This window comes from Fulmarus glacialis, unplaced genomic scaffold (genome assembly GCF_000690835.1).
Source record: "Fulmarus glacialis isolate BGI_N327 unplaced genomic scaffold, ASM69083v1 scaffold10145, whole genome shotgun sequence".
Lineage (NCBI taxonomy): Eukaryota > Metazoa > Chordata > Aves > Procellariiformes > Procellariidae > Fulmarus > Fulmarus glacialis.
Window position 1 is genome coordinate 15,802 of NW_009211147.1, and position 19,097 is coordinate 34,898.

General features: G+C 35.8%; 1 protein-coding gene across 1 annotated transcript in view; it reads left to right on the forward strand.

The window, feature by feature from the left end:
- PARN (poly(A)-specific ribonuclease) overlaps window positions 1-19,097 on the forward strand; it is a 62,945-nt gene that overhangs the window by 15,714 nt on the left and 28,134 nt on the right. Inside the window, exons 16-19 of the mRNA XM_009577427.1 lie at window positions 2,021-2,131; window positions 2,217-2,286; window positions 8,867-8,922; window positions 13,637-13,723. Coding sequence (XP_009575722.1) covers window positions 2,021-2,131; window positions 2,217-2,286; window positions 8,867-8,922; window positions 13,637-13,723 — 324 coding nt within the window. The remainder of the gene's footprint in view (window positions 1-2,020; window positions 2,132-2,216; window positions 2,287-8,866; window positions 8,923-13,636; window positions 13,724-19,097) is intronic.

A 19,097-nucleotide genomic window follows, 5' to 3' on the forward strand; every position in this document is an offset into this window, starting at 1 on the left:
TTAGTGGAAGTCAGTAGGAATCCTTCTACTTTATTTCAGACAATAGAAGAATGGATGTATTCAGTGAACAGCAGTTTCATCATCTTCTAATGATGGCATTTTGGTTTTTAGCTTGATTTTTGATGAGTAACTTGAAATTTTTTTAAAACTCTTTCATTTGGTTATTTTTGTCCTTCAGATCAAAGCCAGAGCACTCTAATAGGCACTTGGACAAACAAAACCAGGAAAACTTACACAGTACTGACTAGTCATGTGTGTTCTAGAATTTATTAAAGTTCCTTTAGAGCTTTCTTTGCTTTGAGGTGAATGAAAGGGTATTTAATGAAAGGGCAAGCTTATCTCGAGGTTCTGGAATTTTTCTTAAGCTGCTGATTTAGAAAAGGGAGGGCAATACTGAACAGTGGAGTTGTTGGAAAGGAAAGTCTCAATGCTTAATCAAAAACAAGATGAGCAATACTTTTTTATATTGCTGAATGTGCAGAGCTGATGCACTTAAGCTGTAGTAACAGGATAGATAATAAGATGGATAATCTACAATCTTCTTGGACAATGAGCAGGAGCTGTTGGTGCCTAGACCTAAGTAATACCATGCATATGGAGTGTGCTGTAATTGCATAAAGACCTTTTAGTGGCATATCCTCTGTAGCTTCTTCTCAGGAGGTAACATAATTTGGCATCTGTCAGGTACTATTTTTTGCAGATGTAATATAAAATAATAACTTTACCAATTTTTTTTTTCTTGAGCAAAATATGACAATAATAGTTAACTGACTCAGAAGTGTTAATATTTAATCAGAGAGGATTAATGTGGTTCAGAACATCCAAAGCAAAGTGTGTTTAAAAATACTAGGATACTTTAGTTAACTGTTAGTTTATGTTTTCTTTTGGATACGTATCTATTAAAAAAAAATTAAGTTAAGCACTAAGAAATGTCCTTTTCAGCTCAGCCAGTAGAGCTTAACATTTGAATCTCCAACAGCTTTATTTTTTAAATAAATACAAGGGCTTATCTGAAAAAAGGCCTGATGTTTTGCTACTCTAGTTTTGTATGTAAAGTTTGGATTCAAGTTTCTTTTTACAAAATGCAACAAGTATATATGCTTATTTCCATTGTATACGTTATGCTAGTATTTCTATATCACTGTTTCATCATGTATGTTTCATCATTGTTTTAGCTTTTTTTGCTAGGTTGAATGCAATAAATTAAATGGAATTAGAGAATTCACTTTTCAGTCTGTACCTTAATGTAAGGGTCATGATTCTGGCTTTTTAAACAGGACAGAACAGTCCTATTCTCAGTATAACTTCTAGAGGAAAATGAGCCAGCTTTCTAGAGGTTGAGAAGCTAGCTACAGAGGTGAAATAATGTTGATGTTGGGAGTGGGAAAAATTTAAATGATAAAGAAAAACGTGTGATGTGCACATATTTCTCTGTTACTGAGACTTGGGCACTTTCAAACACTTCTCTTCAGAGAAGTGCCTATTAAGGTTCCCACTTTCAGAGGTGATTCAAGGGATACTTCTCAAGGTCTTCACATAAACACCAAGCATGATTGTCAGTAGAGACATCCTTTAATCACTTAGTTCTATCTTCATCATTTAAATCCCTTGAGAAATCTGACTATAGGTCCATCGGATGGTTAGCAAACAGGTTAATAGTAGAGTTTTCAATTAGCCTGAGTGTCTGTCTTTCGAATGCAAATACGCTGTATGGGGAATCCTGCTGTCATTGTGTTAGAATTAGTACTCCAATTTGGCTAAGTAGGTCTGTGGATTAATAGCTTTTTAATAGGAAGGAGTTTCTATCCTAGAAGCCTATTCTTATTTAAAAATACAAAACAAAACTGTGCTTTTTTCAGAACTTCTGAAATTTTGGAACATCTGTATTTTAGAAATTCTGAAAATCGTACAAACTTACCCAAATGATGTTATGCTCTGACAAAATAAGTGTGTGGCTAAGCATACAGGGCTGCCTTTAGGTTCAGTGATAACGTGTTTACAAATTATTTTTTCTCCTCAGAAAGTGCCGAAGGGTTTCCAAGTTATGATACAGCTTCCGAACAACTTCACGAAGCAGGATATGATGCTTACATTACTGGACTGTGCTTCATCTCCATGGCTAATTTCCTGGGTATCTATCTAGTCTTTTTCAAACCTTCTCCTTAGTGCTATCTGTAGCTGCTTATTACATACTGAATTTCTTCTTCATTCATCAGGTTCATTCCTCAGTCCTCCGAAAAACCATGTGTCTGCTAGATCAAAACTCATTGAACCTTTTTTTAACAAGTAAGTAGTTGTTGTATTAAAAGACCTGCCAAAACATGGAAATATAACACTAGCCTTAGAATATATATCTCTAGCCTCAGAACCAATGGCTAACTGCATTTTTCTTTACACTTCAGTTTTGATTGGCTTTCTGGTTCACACTTGTAATGCTGTCGAGAGGCCAGAATTTGTAAAGTAAATACCTTTACTTTCTGCTAACCTGTAAAAGGACACTTAGAAGAGTACCTGGACTGCTTTAATGGCCTTGTCCATGCCAGTATTGAGAATATGTTTACAATTTCGAAAAATTATTTCTGGAGTAAGCTTTGGGAGTAGTGGAACTGAAGAAAAACTGGTCAGGTGTTCTTTATGTTGTAGGACACTGTCAGAAACTGGTGATAGTTAAAACTGAGTACACTAAACAGTCTGGAAAAACTAAGATATCCCTACTGTAATATCAATCCAAATAACACAAAACTATTGTATTAACATTATCAGGTAACCCAATTTAAGAAGGCATAATAAACATACATGATTAGTAGTTTATGGGATGATGCTGTGATCAGTATTTTGCTTTTGAATTGGATCTTCATGCAAATTGCTTGAACAAATTGAAGTACGACTTGAGAAATCTAGAAATCTTTTGCACAGATTTGATTCTTTGCATGTTTAATCTGTATGTTTTACCTTATGAAGGTTCTAAAGATAGTATAACCTGTCACATAAAGGGAAAGGGGTTGAAATTAAAAAGCTGCTAGTGCTTTAGTCTGTCTGTTTAAATTCAGGAGAAATTTCATCCTTTCAAACTCTGTCATGTAGGAGTTGGCAAAAGTAATTATTTTAGCTTCAGATGGCCCACACAAATGAGGGAATAATAATGATCAATGGCTTTCAGCAGTCATTGGTCTGGAAACCAAATGACTGTAGTGACAGTAGTTCGGTGATTCTCTTGATGCTAAGACATGTGAGGCAGTAACTCATATATTCTAGCAGACGTTATAAATTGTATGTATATTCCTTAGATTGAACATGGACCCACAGTGACCTCTTGATTTGAATGTGAAGGTGATAATAGAATTGATCAGCATAATTTCATTTTATGATAGGATTTATCATAGGGCTGTTTTCAGTAACACCAGCACACACACATGCCGACTAGTAGATGCCAATTGAAGGGGTTATTTTTTCAATCATTAACCAAAATGCTTTCAGTTCTTTTTAGAGATGCGTATCTGCAACAAGTACAAACTGAAACTTCTATAACTGTCACAATAATACGTTAAATCTAAGCTTTTCACGTTAATTAAGTTGTAGACTTCAAATGTGATATTCCTCTAACAGTGACATTTCGAAGTTTTGAGAGGAAGCCTGCCGCGTCTGTTCTGGCTTCAGAGTTAACGCTGCCTAACTGTAACCAAAGGGAAAGTTAGCAAAAAATTGTAGGGAGAACAGCTGCTTGTTTTTTTGTTGTTTTTTTTTTTTTTTTTGCAAGAACTGAACATTACTGTTGTTCAGAACTTGCAGCTTCTTGTTTCAGGAAAGTTACATGTTATTTTTAAATCATGAAAACCTGGCAGACTTGCCATGGCTTACTTTCACGTGGTCTTAGAAGCTTTGCCATATTCTAACTAACATCTGCCACCTCACCTCAATCAGAGCTTGGAGATGACTGTCTCACCTTTTCCTTATAGCGAAGAGGACGAGGCTTGTATTTTTGAAGCTACTTTTTTTAACTATAATGCAAAATAACAAACCAGAACAAGGCAACTCCATTTATTTAATTATTTTTTCAAGAAGAAGAAAGATTTAAGTACATGTCAGAAGTCGGAGCTGTTGGATATTTAAATGAAAAAGTCTTTTGCTCTGTTCAGTATGTCCTTGCAGACCAGATCGCTATTTCCAGCATTTGGTCTGTTTAGTACCTGTAAGTAGCATCCAGAGCTTGTGCAATTTACATAGTTATCTTAAGGTCCCTAGTAAGTATGTTGCTTCTGGGGCTTTTTTGCAGGTATGCTCTGGGCTGCCAGCTAGCTTCCTGCTACACCTAGTTTTCTCTAGTTTGTGGTTTAGAAGCTTTCCCTAGCTGAGCATCCTCTCTTCCTCCTGGGGAGAAAAAAAACTATCTTCCTCCTTCCTCCAGAAGTTCTACCTGATCCCGTGGGCAGCAGTCAGAACAAGGAAACCTTTTCCTTTGTGCTGTAGTCATGTTCTTCAAGCAAAACACAAACTACAACATGCAAACAGTAAGCTAAACAAATGAGAGTTATACTTTCTGTCACAAAAGTTTTTCCTGAAAGAAGCTGAACAGTGTAGTTTATTATAAGGCAATTATTTAGAAGGAATGTTCTCAGTTTGAACTATTATCAAGATAGTCTTGAAAATGTTCTTTAAAGCAGAACACTTCATGATTCTTTGGGTTGCTTATAATTTCGAGATCTCTGAATACTAGGTGTTTAAATACAATTTAGAAGTTAAACTTTTACATGATTGGTGTGACTGATAGGATTTTGGAAATGTTTTCTGTTTGAATAGACTTGTCGCTAATGTGAATAGTGGGAGTAAATTTAAAACTTAAAAATCAAGCTTTGATTTCTATAAACTTAGCCTTCAAAGGAAGGTAATACTTTTTTCACTAGTTATTTTAACCTCTTTCATTATGTCAGCAAAGCTATGGAACTTCCTGGCTTGCCGTTCAGGAGTGGTGGCCAGGATATAGGCTGATGTTCGTATAGGTTAATGATGAACATAGGTAAAATCTTTAGTTTCAACTTTTTGCAAGAGTGGAACTGATTAAAAACAGACTTTGCCTTAGGGTTATTTGGCTCTTTTAGGCATAATGCAGTAAGTTACATGATAAACAAATCAATAAGCCAAGAATTCCAGAGATGCATTTCTGTAGTCTTTATGCTTCATTGTATATATAACATCTTTGAAAAATCATGTTCATGTGAACGATGTGCTGTGAGTAATCCCTGATGAACGCTTAGGAGTTGAGATGATGGGACTTTTTATATTGTAATATCTAAACTCTTATGGGTATAATTCGGTTGCTATATTGTGTGATATGCTTTGGAGTAGGTTTGAAATTTTTTGACCTGTTTTGTTTAGAGCAACATCTCTTCTCTTCCTCCATACCTCCCTGCCCCGACTCGCAAGCCTCTCTCAAACTTTTAATGACAACTGTATTTCGGATCTCTTTGGGTTGTTTGAATGTTGGTGGGTTTTTTTTTTTTTCTTTTGATGTAGCTGGAGGCAGGGGGTGAAAGAGGTGTAGAGAAATGAAAACACCATGTTTTATTGAGCTGAATAGCATGATGGTCTGTAGAAATATAAGTTATCTTAGAAATATTTTTTTCATACAATGGGATATCAGAAACCAAAATTTGATGTATGTGCAAATAGCTTGGGTTTGTGCTATATTTTTGGAAAATGCCTTACAAGGGAGCTAGATTTTCTGGCATGTATTGCCAGTTAATTTCTCCCTTTGCTTTTCTATATTAATTTAATTTTCTTTGCAAAATTATTGCAAAAGAACATCAGTGTGCTTTTCTGCAGTTTGACTGATAGCTTTTCAATCGCAGTGTAGGAGTAAACAATTGCTGTCCTTGTGCTTTCAGCCACATGTGGCTGTACTAGTTACTGAGCTGGATTGGTAAACTGAGCTGGGTTTAAAAAGATGCCTTTTCTTTTTTCAGCTGGATCAGTTTCTCTACACAGTTCATCACACAGCTGTGAAAACTTTCATCCTAGCTCAGTGCAGAGGAAGAATGTTGACTACTTGAGACTACTTATGCATTACTGTGAAGTGGCATGATCATAGCCTTGCTCTCCTTATTTTACTTGACTTGCCACAGAAACAATTATCTTCCAAGTGGCTGTCTCAAAATACCTCGAAGTTCCTAGGATATTGTTGTATATTGAGAAAGACCTCTGTCCTCTGACCATGTGATCTGGCTGTAGCTTCTAAACAGTGTAGGAAATAACATTTTTTAGCTTGGTCAGTATAGCTTTTAAAATAATTGTGAATTAATGTAGTGAAAAGCAATGTCATAGCTACAACTTCACGAATCTAGCTAATTTGATATAAAGTAAGATTCATGTTGTTGTGCAGAACAACCTTATTAGTTTAAATTTTCTGCAGATACATGAGGAATCTTACAACCATAATTATGGATACTAAATTATGGATTATGCTGCAACTCAGTGTTCATAATCCATGTGATGTAAGTTAGTGCTACAAGATGCAGTTACTGCTGTAACGTACTTCAAGTGCATTTAATATTAAAATCAGTATTTATACTATCTCTTCAGGGAGTGCGTGTGTTTGCGTGCATATGTGCTGTTTAGAGACATAGTTCTTTGACTAAACAAATAAATGTAGGATTTGTCTCAGAGGATAAAAAAACTGATCTTAATTAATCTCAGGTATATGCATTTTTTGGTATAGGTCTGTTCTTGCTGTTGGCCACTGTATTGCTTTTTATTGTATTTTTAGTAAACTTCATCTTTATTTTTATGAAAACTGCTACCTATGAAACTAAAGTAGTTATTTAAAAAGTAGCTGGTTCCAAGAATTCTGTGAAAGCTTTTTCTCCAGATAGCTCAACTTGAGCCAAATCTGCCTTTTTTTTTTTTTTTTTTTTTTTAAACTTTTGCTATCCTGCATGGATGATGGACAACCTTCATCCAGCAAAGACTAAACTGTTTTTACTGACTAGCTGAAATGCTGTGTATTTAGGCTATGCTTATTCCCTGCACTGGAGTCCGAAGGCAGCTGTGGCTCCTACTAACAGTGACATTGACGTTATTTCAGATGAAGATATGAGCATAAATCATAGGTAATAAATGGAACTGAGCATCTTTCGACAGTCTGAAGTGAAGCCCAACTTACTAGCAGAGCATAGATCCCAGACCTGCAAGTTCTTTTCTGCCCAGCTAGCTGCTCTGTGATGGTGGTATGATCCTGCCTGATGTCTTCCACCAGAGATGGATTATAGTCACCTCCCTTCTATTCCTCCTTGGAAGATGTGTCCCACACTCCCTCTTTGTATTCCTCCTCCCTTTAATCTCATAAAAGATACCTTTATGTCCTGATCACTGTGTCTCCTGTCTGTTGTTTTCTGGGTGGATGGCTTTTTTTTGTTTCTTTTTTAGAACAATAGCACTGCATGTCCTGTCAGTATTACCCCGGATCTCTAGGAGATGTCAGAGTAAGGACGTTTTTCTCTGTTTCCTTGTGGAAGCTGTGCTTTGAAGCTAGCTTCGTTCTCAAGATGTCATTCCTGTCCTGTTTAGTTAGATAGCTATAACGAAGCCAAGGCTATAGGAGTATGGCACCTAAGGCTAAACATAAGAAGAAACTCTGGCTCCTTTGTAAAATATCTTAATTACTTGGTGCTATGCTGGAATTGATAACGTTTCTAAAGTTAATTGATGCTGATGTTTCTAATTTTTATTGATAAAATTCCTTTTAGGTTCTGCAGTGCTCAGGGGGACACAGTGCACATTATGCCGTATCTTCCCTGAGACTCAGGAAGAGAAATTAGATGGGAAGTGTGTATCATAACGGTGCCAATTCTCTGAAGACCCTCTGGCTCACATGTGAGCCTGTCATTTAGTCCATTTTCTCCCTAGTGGTGTGTTTTTTTCCTTTCTCCTGAGTATTTATAATAAAGACAAGTTACTTACCAACTGCATTCCAGTAGATTTTCAGTGATACAAGTAACCATAAAGACATAATATTCAAACTCTTAAAAACTAATAGTGAATGTGGGATACAAAGAATATCTGGGGAATTACAGATCAGTCTGCACACTTAAAATGTTTTTATCAGCTGTTTATAACAATTATTACTTAGCTGAATACTGAAACTGTAATTTGGAAGGCATTTTAGAAGCTATTTGAAGTTATGATAGAAAAGTTATTTATTTTAGCCCTCCAGTGAACACTATACACAGCAAATGTTTTGTAATAGCAATGTGGTATCTATACCTATGACAGGATTTTGGGCTACTTATCTTATTTTGGAGGGAAATAGTTTTTAGAGCTGAATATGAGCTTTTATTGAAAGCATTTCTTGAATGCTTTGAGAAACTCTTCAGTTGTTAAAGGGCAAAAGGCTTGTCTTGGTTATCTCCACTAAAGTGTCATGATGGCTTTTGCAGTTTTAGGGTTTTAAGATCTATTCTGTCTAAAGCATGATGCAGTGCTCAGAAAATGGGAAAGTATATGTGTATAGAATGACAGCTTTTGCACTATCCACCGTGTAACTGACTCTTACTGCGCAGAGCTGCTGTTTTCTAAATGTTCATTTCCCCACTTGTTTTCATTGTTTCCAGCAGTAACGGTTTGGGGCTTCTTTGTTCTTGTTCTGTTGAATAAGTAAAATTACTAGCATGATGCCAAGTAACTTTTTTAGTTTGGATTGTTAGATAATGGATTGGACTTAATTAGTCTGGTTTTTTTAATATAGCTTAAGATACGGTTGGGATGATTAATTCTGCTTCTTCAGAAGCAACATCTAAAAAACTATAAAAAGGAAAGCTTATTAAAAGGTCTTTAGGCAGAAATTTGCTAATGGTGCTTTTCCGTTTTGCTTCAGGCTATTTCTTATGAGAGTAATGGACATACCATATCTCAATTTGGAAGGACCAGACTGTAAGTAGCTTATTTCATTGTAAACTTACTATCATTCTGACAAATTTCCTGGAGGAGGAAGTGTAAAGATTAATTATCTGGGACATCAGCTGTGTTTAGGTTATTAGCCACTTATCAAATGATTTAAACGTCTCCTTTTTTTTTTGAATTAAATAGTAAAAATAAAACCGTAAGTTCTTCAACTTTGACCAGAGAATCTGCATTATAAAGGGGATTGACTAGAACAGATTAAACTATTGTAACTAAATGTAACAGAGTTTGAAGTTAACAGTTAACAGCTTTATGGTTAATTTGGGTCACTATTCTTACATACCATACATCATATAAAGTGGGGTCTTAACACTTTAACTCTCTCCCCTCACCTCAGCAGTAAATACAGGATGCAAACTAGTGAATAGCAAATGGTTCTGAAAATCTTCTGCCCACTTTACTTCACAATTTGCATGCAGCAGTACCTTTACTTAACTTCAGTCGAAACGTCAGAATTCTTTTGCTACTTGAGATTATGATTACATAAATAGAAAAATATTACTTGAAATATTTTTACATTTCAAGTTATTTCAGGTTAATGGGGCTGGGGCTGTAATAAGTTGCTAATACGTTTAAATGAAAACAGATTTTACTAAAATAAAGGTCCTTACTGTTATGCGATGTTGCGCTATGAGAGAGAAAACTTTGAATGGGTGTTACCACTGATGTCTTGACTTCTGAAAATGTGAGGGCCTGGAGATCAGTCCAGTCCCCGACTAGATGAAAGCTTAATTTTATACTGTGAAGTCAGATACACAAACGTCTTAAAAATGATACCCATCTGGAACCAATATTGATGTGAAGGTATTTTCTACTCCATGCATCAGAAAGCTCAGACTGGAGGATGACCCTTTATTAGATGCTAATTTAACAGTAACAGAATGCAGTTCTAGAAAGATGGAAGTAACTACTGAAGAGGAAAATATGTGCTGTAAGGGCATATATTTAATTTTTAAATGCAGTTAGATGATCAGATCACTGAGATCTGGCTCTGCAGATCTATTGGAATGATTATCTAATTATGTTGCATACTTCTTTCCCCAACTGTTTGATATTGAGTGGAAGAATGGATAAATACTTGGGGTCATTGAGAGAATGCCAAAGCTACTAAGCTGTAAAGATGCTACTTCCACTTGCTAGCCAACTTACAGGATTGTTTTGATACCTTGCCAAGAAGAATTGCCAAAAAAGAGTCTGCTTCTGAAAGTCTGTCTCTTTTATCTGAAAGCCGCTCCTGTAGAACAGACTGATGCAGATGTTACAGCGGAATCTGAACCAGGGAGACTTTCTAAGCTTCAAAACTGGAAAGTACGTTTAGGGTGGCATGTTTCGCTGGCTGCTTTAGAAACTTCTATTTCTATTCTGAGATTTAAACACTACTGTAGGTTGAGGAAGCTATCTGGTTGGTTGTTGTCTGTAGGGGGCATTTTTGCAGAGAAGTAAAGCCACACAAAGAATAAGGCCACACTTCTGTGGTAGATATACTTGGAGACTGTATTTAAAAAAAAAAACAGGTGAGGAACAGCTAACTAGGTGACTGTTGTTAAGCTTTGTTGTGTTTGTCAGTCTGTTTGTCCTGTAGTGTTATAGCTAGTTTGTGCAATTTTTCCAGAAATAATGAGTTTGGTAACATATGCTAGGTCAAATAGTATTGAATATGTGAAAGTGACTTTCATCATCTTCTTTTCTTACTGTGTATTAAAAACTCCTTTAAAAAGAATGAAGTTGCTGCACAAAATGACTGCAAAGCAGAATATGAATCACATATTTGTCACCTGAGTAGGTAGAAGGTATAGAGGTTTAACAGAGGATTCGAAATGAATTTAAGAATAGACTGATACTGGAGGGTTAGGAGTAGTTTTTTCTCCCTAATCAATAGAAAAAGGCTGTTACAACATCTGAAACTGGAGTTGTTACAGTTACAATTCTCTACTACTGGATTGCAAATACCTAATCATTTGAATTGCTAGCTGTTCAATAGGCTGTACAGCAATGAATTGATCTTCATTGGCTTGTTAAGACAACTTGTGGGGTTTTGGTGTTTGGCTTGTATAGTGCCAAAAGAATTGAATTCTGGTGCTTAAAAAATTTTGTGTCCTTTTTGGTTTTTGAAGTAGCAGATTTAAGGAACAAGACTTCCCCTCCCTTCTCATGAAGGGATTGCTTTCTTTAGCTACTTGTGCCTCCATCTAATCTGATGCTCAGGTGCTCATGCAAACCTGTAATTTGTTGGCAGGGAGTTTCTAATAAACACATGCTAACCCGGCTCGTTTTGAGCGAAAAAGATTAAAGCACTTACAAACAAATCATAGGTGCCTGGAGGCTGGCAGCTATAACATCTTCAGTTAATACAGTTTCATCTGGAAAAGGCTGTATTCCTGCATACCTGTCTCCAACATCGATTTTATTTCAGCTGATACGATCGGATAGATCAAAAAATTTACCCTTTTCTAAGCTGCATGGGTTCTGCTGACCAACTAATTAGATACTATGTTACAACTTACCACAGGGTCATATTCTGGCCTTCCATTTTTTTTGCAACTGAAAAAATAGGTTCTTTACTTACGTGGAGCAAAACAAGTAGTTACTCAAAACAAAACTTATGAAACTTATTTTCCCCTGGCTTCATTAAGCATTCAGTATTTCAGTTATGAAATGCTGAGTTATGACTGTATTATTTTTACTGTTGGTACATGCATAATGGTGCTTTTGTGAACTTTTTTTTCTTCAGTATTTTAATACTATAATTGAGTTCATGCTGCAATCTCTTCCTCAGAAGATAGATGCATTTGGAAATCTCTGTCCTATTTTCATTACATGTTTTGGTTAGGAACTTGAGTTTGAGGCCTCTAAGTAACTGATGTGTTCTGTTGAGTTTACACAAGATGTTAAAAAAATTATTTGGGAATAAAAATTCCATTAACCCTTTGGGCATGAGTGGGAAGGCTTAAAACCAAAGCACATAAAAATCTTTTCTATCTGTTCAGGAGACACTGTAGCTATTGAAAGCTACAGTTCTCAAGTTCATGCAAAAATAAAGCCTTACTTGTGGAATGAAGTTACACCTAGAAACATACATGCTTTCTGCTATAAAGTACATACCAGGCTGAGGACAATACCACTTACTCTAATAGTCATAACTAAATTGTAGTAATTGCTAATGCTTAGCTCTATTTATGAAATTAACAATCCACAAGGCTTTCATCCGTAAACAGTGCAAAGTTGCATCTTAACCAAATGTGGCAAAAAAACCTAACAGGTTTGCCCTTGTATAATGGGGTCAAGTACACATGAAAGTCGGATATAGCAATAACAAGGGGTTGATGGTCCCATTTTGGACACGTGCTCCATGAATGAGATACACCTTGAAAAACTCTCCTATTTTAATGCTGAAAGCTAAGGAGATCAGAAACTAGAAAAGTTTGTGTCACAGAAGAATTCAGGAGGGTAATTCACTAAGCTGAAATTCAGTGCCTGTATCCCTTTACCCAAAGAAGAGAGAAGCTCTTCCAGAGAGTGTTTCCATGTGGTCATGTTAAAATCTGATCATATAAAGCTGTGTGTAGTTAACCCTTCAGTTATCTTTAACAAACTGGAACAGTAAATTATGAAGTGGAACACTCCACTTTAGTGGTTCAGCCTCTGTCTAACATCAAATGTAAAATGGCAAGAGAAGATCTAGCAATGTGTCATGTATAGAAACATAAATCTCTGCAGATACCTGTGGAGAGGCTCAGTTAATGACTTGTAAATAGTTTCACATTAAAATGGAAAATATTTCAATATCTTTGCACCTTAAAATATAGTATTCCACTTGCTGCTTTTTAAAATATGGTAGGAATTTACGGGTTCTACAAGCTCAAATGTCTAGTGAAAGGAACTTCAGTCGCATGTACATTGTGGTGATTTCTTATGTACAAATGATCTTTGCTGGGCGAGGTCAAAGGTCCGACTTGGTCAGTAGCCTGCCTCTGATGATGACCAAAACCAGATGTGTAGGGGGAAGTATGTAAAAGTCAGTATAGTGATAATTTCTGCTTACTCTTACATCGTCCAGCAGTTTGACTTGAATTCTCTCTCTCAAATTCACAAAGCTCCAAATAACTTTCAGTGTACACCAAAGACTTCTTTTGCACTTCTTCTTTAGATGTTGGCCTTTATATGCTATTTTTTTCTTGGTGTAGTTTTTAATAAAAAAAAAAAAGTCTGTCAGTGTGTATATTCTAGCTTGTACCTAATGTAACATGAAAATTGAATTGAACATTGTTTCACATTAAGTTTTTTATTGACAGAAAGATGGAAACATTGAATTATTGCTAAGAATTTTTTAAAGCTAGAGCTGGAGCATGAAGAGGCTGTTGGTTTTTTCTACTGTCCTTGAACTTGTCGCAAAGGATGTGAAGGACTGGATTTGTGGGCATTTCCCACTGCATGTAATGCTGTTTCAATTTCTTATGCAGATGAGCTAGTAGGATTTAGTATGTCTATTTTATGCATAATTGCAGGCACGTTTTCGTTGGTGCCTCATGTAGTTTCATAGATCTTGGCCTGTTTTCTTATTTAAAAAAAAAAAAAAAGAAAGGAAAAAAAAAAAGCTACATGACCCTATTGGATAACTTTTTTAGGATATTCTGAAGATACCAGTAGTGACTCTTATTTTAACAAACACTTTTTTGTTTTGCAGTGCAGCCAAAACGAGATCATGTTCTTCATGTTACTTTTCCCAAAGAGTGGAAAACTAGTGACCTTTACCAGCTTTTCAGTGCCTTTGGTGAGTGATACAGTCTATCCTTCCTTATACGTATTTTTTTCCTCTTTGTCATTAGCAAAACCTCTGGGTTGGTTTGTTATTTTTAATCTGTGGATGCAAGACTTACTCCTAGTATAGGTAATGATGAATCGCCTTTTGTAATTCTTGAATGGTGTCCTGTGGACTTTCTTTGTAACAATGTGTTGAAAATGTCTGCCCTGATGAACTGCTCTTTAGAAATCTTTCTTTGTGGTGCTTGTTGAATATCATGGACCTTTGATCCTTTTATTTACAGCCTCTCCTGGGAGGACGTAAGACTTTATATAGGTGGGTAAAGAGAATGGGGATTGGTGTGAAAGGCAGATAAAGGTTTTAGGAATAAGGTTCATCCTGCAGTCTGCTTAAAGCCAAACACTAACTTGTGTGAGTCCAGGCAAGCAAGCAAGCTTGAAAATAGCCAATTTGATTTCAAGATTGTGAACACCATCCAAGTCAGAAGAAACAACAAAAAAGCTAATAACTGGGGACTAGTAGTCCTGTTGTTCTTCTACTAAGTATTAGTATATAATGCAAGGACGTGGAGATCCTAATTAATTGACAGTGATCTCCTCATACCTAACTCTTGCAGCAGAAAAAAGTGGTTATGTTTTGCGTCCCTAAATTAGAACAAGAGTGATCTTTTGTACAGCCCTGTGTTGGATGTTGTTTCCAGCATTTTTATTGCAGATTGGTTTCTAGTTTATTATTGCTAGGTACGGTAATGCTTCAAAAGAGATCTTTTGGACTTGCAAATAATTTTAAATTATTTCTCTGGTTGGTGGGTTTTTTCTTTTTTTCTTTTTTTTTCCCAAAGAGGTAACTTTTTTCCATTTCTTAAAACATTGAATGTAAAACAAAAATTACCACTCCTATCAAAACAATTTTTTGCATCATTTTCCAGAAATATTTGCTCGCAATACTTACAATATGTTATTGAAAGTAGCTTATTAAGTGTTACGTATAATAGACATTTATGCATCTTGTCTTTCTCAAATTCTGTGATAAGGATTTTAATGGGAAATTGCTTTTAAAAAGAAAAAAAAAAAAAGGAAGCTATTTACCGAAGTGTTTATTGGGGGGGATCACTTTCTCATTTAAAAAATAAAATCTTTGCTTTACATTACATTAGTCTTGGCACAGCATGTATGACTGAATTTGTAATTTCCCTATTCCTAAAAATTTTCTGCTTGGCACTATAGTTTCCCCTTTTTCCTGCCCCCAGTCTTACTTAAAGTCCCAGTACCGATTTTGTCCGTTGGAATATAATCACTGTAAAAGCTGCATATTTTTAAATGTGTTTTTAAGCAGATAAGTGACTAGTTGGGTCTCTAGATGTGTGTTTAGCTAGTACTTGATCAGTGTACTGCAGTTGTTTCAAAGTAATAGAAAAAAATCATAGAATCATTTAGGTTGGAAAAGACCTTTAAGATCATTGAGTCCAACCATAAACCTAACACTGCCAAGTCCACCACTAAACCATGTCCCTAAGCACCTCATCTACACATCTTTTAAATACCTCCAGGGATGGTGACTCAACCACTTCCCTGGGCAGCCTGTTCCAACGCTTGACAACCCTTTCAGTGAAGAAATTTTTCCTAATGTCCCGTCTAAACCTCCCCTGGCATACCTTAAGGGTGTTTCCTCTCCTCCTATCACTTGTTATGTACCACACTTAATGACTTAAGTCAGAGTTTGTAGTGTGGCAAACGGATTCAGGGCAAACCTGAACTGAACCTCCATTGAAATAATTGCTGTGGTATCCCTAAGGCCATTTAATCACCAGTAAAAGGATGGAAATCCCTTAGTGTACTCAGTCTTGTCACTCCCGTGCTTGCTGTGGGTCACCACGCTAATTTACAGAATACCATTCTTCTCCTCTTCACTTAGAATTGTGACTTGGTAGTCCCTTGCAGGCTCTCTTGGACTTGTATAAAATTCACTCAGTTCCTTCTGACTGTTTCATCTGTACTGCAGCATGATGCCAGTATAATGCTGGATAGGTTTTAATGTTGCTGATTGGGAAATCTGGAATTGAGAATGTAGACAGTTACTGAGACTCTTCTAGAGCTGCTATTACAGGGGTGAGAAACAATGCAGTTTGGACATTGTTTCTATAGGCTTTTAAAGACTCAGCCATATAATTTTTCTTGTTTTATCAACTCTTCCCCTTCAGTGTTGGTGTGAAGCGCAAGCACAGATCACTACCACCAGAGGTCATACTTACACATCTCAAAATACTATTCAATTTTGAAATTCCCATTTCTCTCACTTCTCCAGATTTCAGAGCTGAATGTTTTCATACCTGGATTTACAAACTCCTGGTATTTGGGTGGTATTTAATCTATATTTTGTTTTAGGTCTTATTGCCGTGGTATTTCAAAACAAACTGCAGATTATTCCTTCCAAAATTCTAGGAGTACCCATGCTTTTTCAGTTGCAGCTGGACAGAGGGACAGAGAGTGGCGCAATGTGAGGTTAAGTGATTTGCCAAAAGCCCCCAAAATATGGCAGTAACAGACATTAATTATCCTGATTCATTACACCAGTTAAACAAAAGTGTTTTTAAATTAAGCTTTTACCTGGATTAAAAATCAATTGTTAAATTGAATAGCAACGTTAATCTGACTTTATAGAAAAATTATTTTGAATTTGTTTTAGCCTAGCATGAGCTGAAGCAGAGTTGTAATCTTCCAGGAAGCTTCTAATGAAAGCAGTGAAACAGCTGAAGGGGCTGCAGTGTCAGACTTGGAACTGTTTTATGTTTGCTACTCTAAAAGGAGTGTTCATGATTCTGAAGTCTTTCAGTACTGCATGCATACCAAGTGGACACCTGTTCATGCAAGATGTTTTTATAGTCTCATGGGTGAATGTAGTTTCACTGTACAAGTACTTGCAGTACTATGCAGTCTCTTAAAACACTTACTTTCTTTAAATTCTTAAATTTGTGTAGTTTATTTGGTCATGCTGATGTGAAATATGAAGGTATTAAAATAGTATTTGCTGGAGTACAGCTTGTGTATTGCCTTCACTTCTACTTAAATTAATGTCTTTGATGGGCTTTAATTAAAACACATACTATAAAGTATTATAAAAACTACTACTTAAACGTTTTCCAAGTGAGTGGAGTCAAACCTATGCATTGTATTTTGTGAGAACGTGAGAGTCGTCTTTAGGAGGGAGGTGAACACTGATGTAGTTCATGGAGTCATAGTGATCTTGAAGATGCGTAAATTACTTTTAAAATGTAACCAGCTCTTTGTGTGTTTAAATCTTGTTCTAGTAGTCTAAGCTACTATATAGGTGAGTTTTAAGTGACTCTTAAATATGTTTTTGAGACTCATTTACAAGTTCCATACAGTATGACATCTGTTCCTATTAACTGCTGTACTGCAAACTCACTGTTTAACTTCTATTAAAAAAAAGTGGAGCTTGAAAAATATCCCTTTCAAAGGTGAACAATCTAGTTTAAGGAAAACTTCTAGCACACACTATATATATCTTAAGTATTCTCCTGAGCTCATGTTCATATAGATGTGAGCTTTGAGTGTTGTTTTTTTGGTTTATGGGGAGTTTTGGGTGTGGGGTGTTGTTTTTTTTTTTTGTGGTGTGGGGGTGTTTTTTGTTTGTTTTTGTTGTTTCTTTTGGTTTTTTGGGGGGGGGGGGGGTTAAATTTTAATCCTATTTTTCTCGGTGCATTTCTGGCCTTTCCTCCTTCTTCTCATGCCAATGTTTCCTTCAGCTGTTCTTGCTTTCTTTGTACCCTGTCTTCCTGCCAGAAAGGTGGAAGCTTTGTTAACCCTTCTCAATTATTCACCAGGAAAATGTTGTTTTTGTTTAATATATGCTTCAACCCTTGCTCCTACACTAAAAGCTTCAACTATTTCTGTTGTCTGATGCAGTCAATGTCCAGAAACTCTTAGCAATTCTATCATGGTGTCAGTGTGGTCAATTTTTTTTTGTTATTGTAAGAAAGTAGAATATATTAATAAACATTTTTGGTTAAATGAAGGTCCATATAGTCCTAATTAACCTATCCTAAGTGTTTAATTGCCACTAATGGTTGTTTAGGAAATGTATAAGAACAGAGGCAAAGTAAAGGAACTTTCTTGACTTCTAGCAATCTATAATTTAGGGCCTCATGAGCTAGAGGTCACACTTGCATCTTTTAGTTTGAGCCTTTCACAGCTTTCTGTAAGTCAGTCTAAAATCATTCTTTATCCCATATATATTCTTGTCATCTGCAGCACTTGATGGCAGTTCCCTAACTGCAATTAAGCATTCTGTGAAAAATTCTTCCGGTTTTAAAACTTCTTTATATTTTATTAGGTGTCCCTTAGTTGTTTTATAATGAAGTAGTGAAACCCCTCTGTATGTCTCATATAATTTCTGTTCTCATATCTTCCCCACATACTTGTATAGGCATCTTCCTTAGAATTTTCTTTTGAAGGCTGAGTCATAGTTTACTTAGTCTCTTATACAGAAGCCTTTCCATACCTTTGGTCATTGTGGTAAAAAAACTGAAGGAAAGTCTCGTTGACTGACATAATCCATCAGTATCATTTTATTCTGTGGATTTTAATGTTGTTTGCATGTTTGTGTTTATATAGAGAGAATTTTCAAGTTTATTTACAGAAAAAAACATGTTACTTTGTGCCTTCATCTCAGAAGCAACAGATCAGATTTTCATCTACTCCTATTTGGGTGAAGATGTTTTATTTCACTCAATAATTTTTTAGTTGACGTTAACCTTTTTTTAGCAAGCGACATTGTTTGACAGTGCATTGTAGTAGCAAATAGACAAGGGGTCATATAGGCTAACGATGGTGTTCTTCAAAGTATTGAAGACATTTGATCTATTCTAGAAGTGTAGAGAGAGAAACCTTCTGTTTTATTCCTCTAGAGCTGATATTCTATTACACTGCTGTATATGGCTTACTTGGATTAGCCTTGCAGTAAGTTGGCATGAGGCTATGTTGATTGCTAAATATTGTCCTTCAAGTGCAGATGCATTTGCTTTTCAAATATTTATTGCCCTTTCACCATACTTTTGAAATGCACAATATTTACTGAGTGCTTAGCAATATTGCTGAATGATCTAATTTATTAATCTTGTCTCAAATTAAAATCTCTCTCGTTATTTCTTAATAATAATGAAATGTGACATGGTCTGAAAAGAGTATCTTTTAAGCATGGAGAATTGCATAAGAACATTTGTTGCAGTTCTCTTCAGATTGCAGCTTAGTGTCCACTATTTAATGTTTGACTTGTTCTTAAAATTATATATTTAAAATGTATAAATCTGAGTATAAAGGCAACATATATTGGCAGGTATTGAAACCCTTAACTATGTAAAATA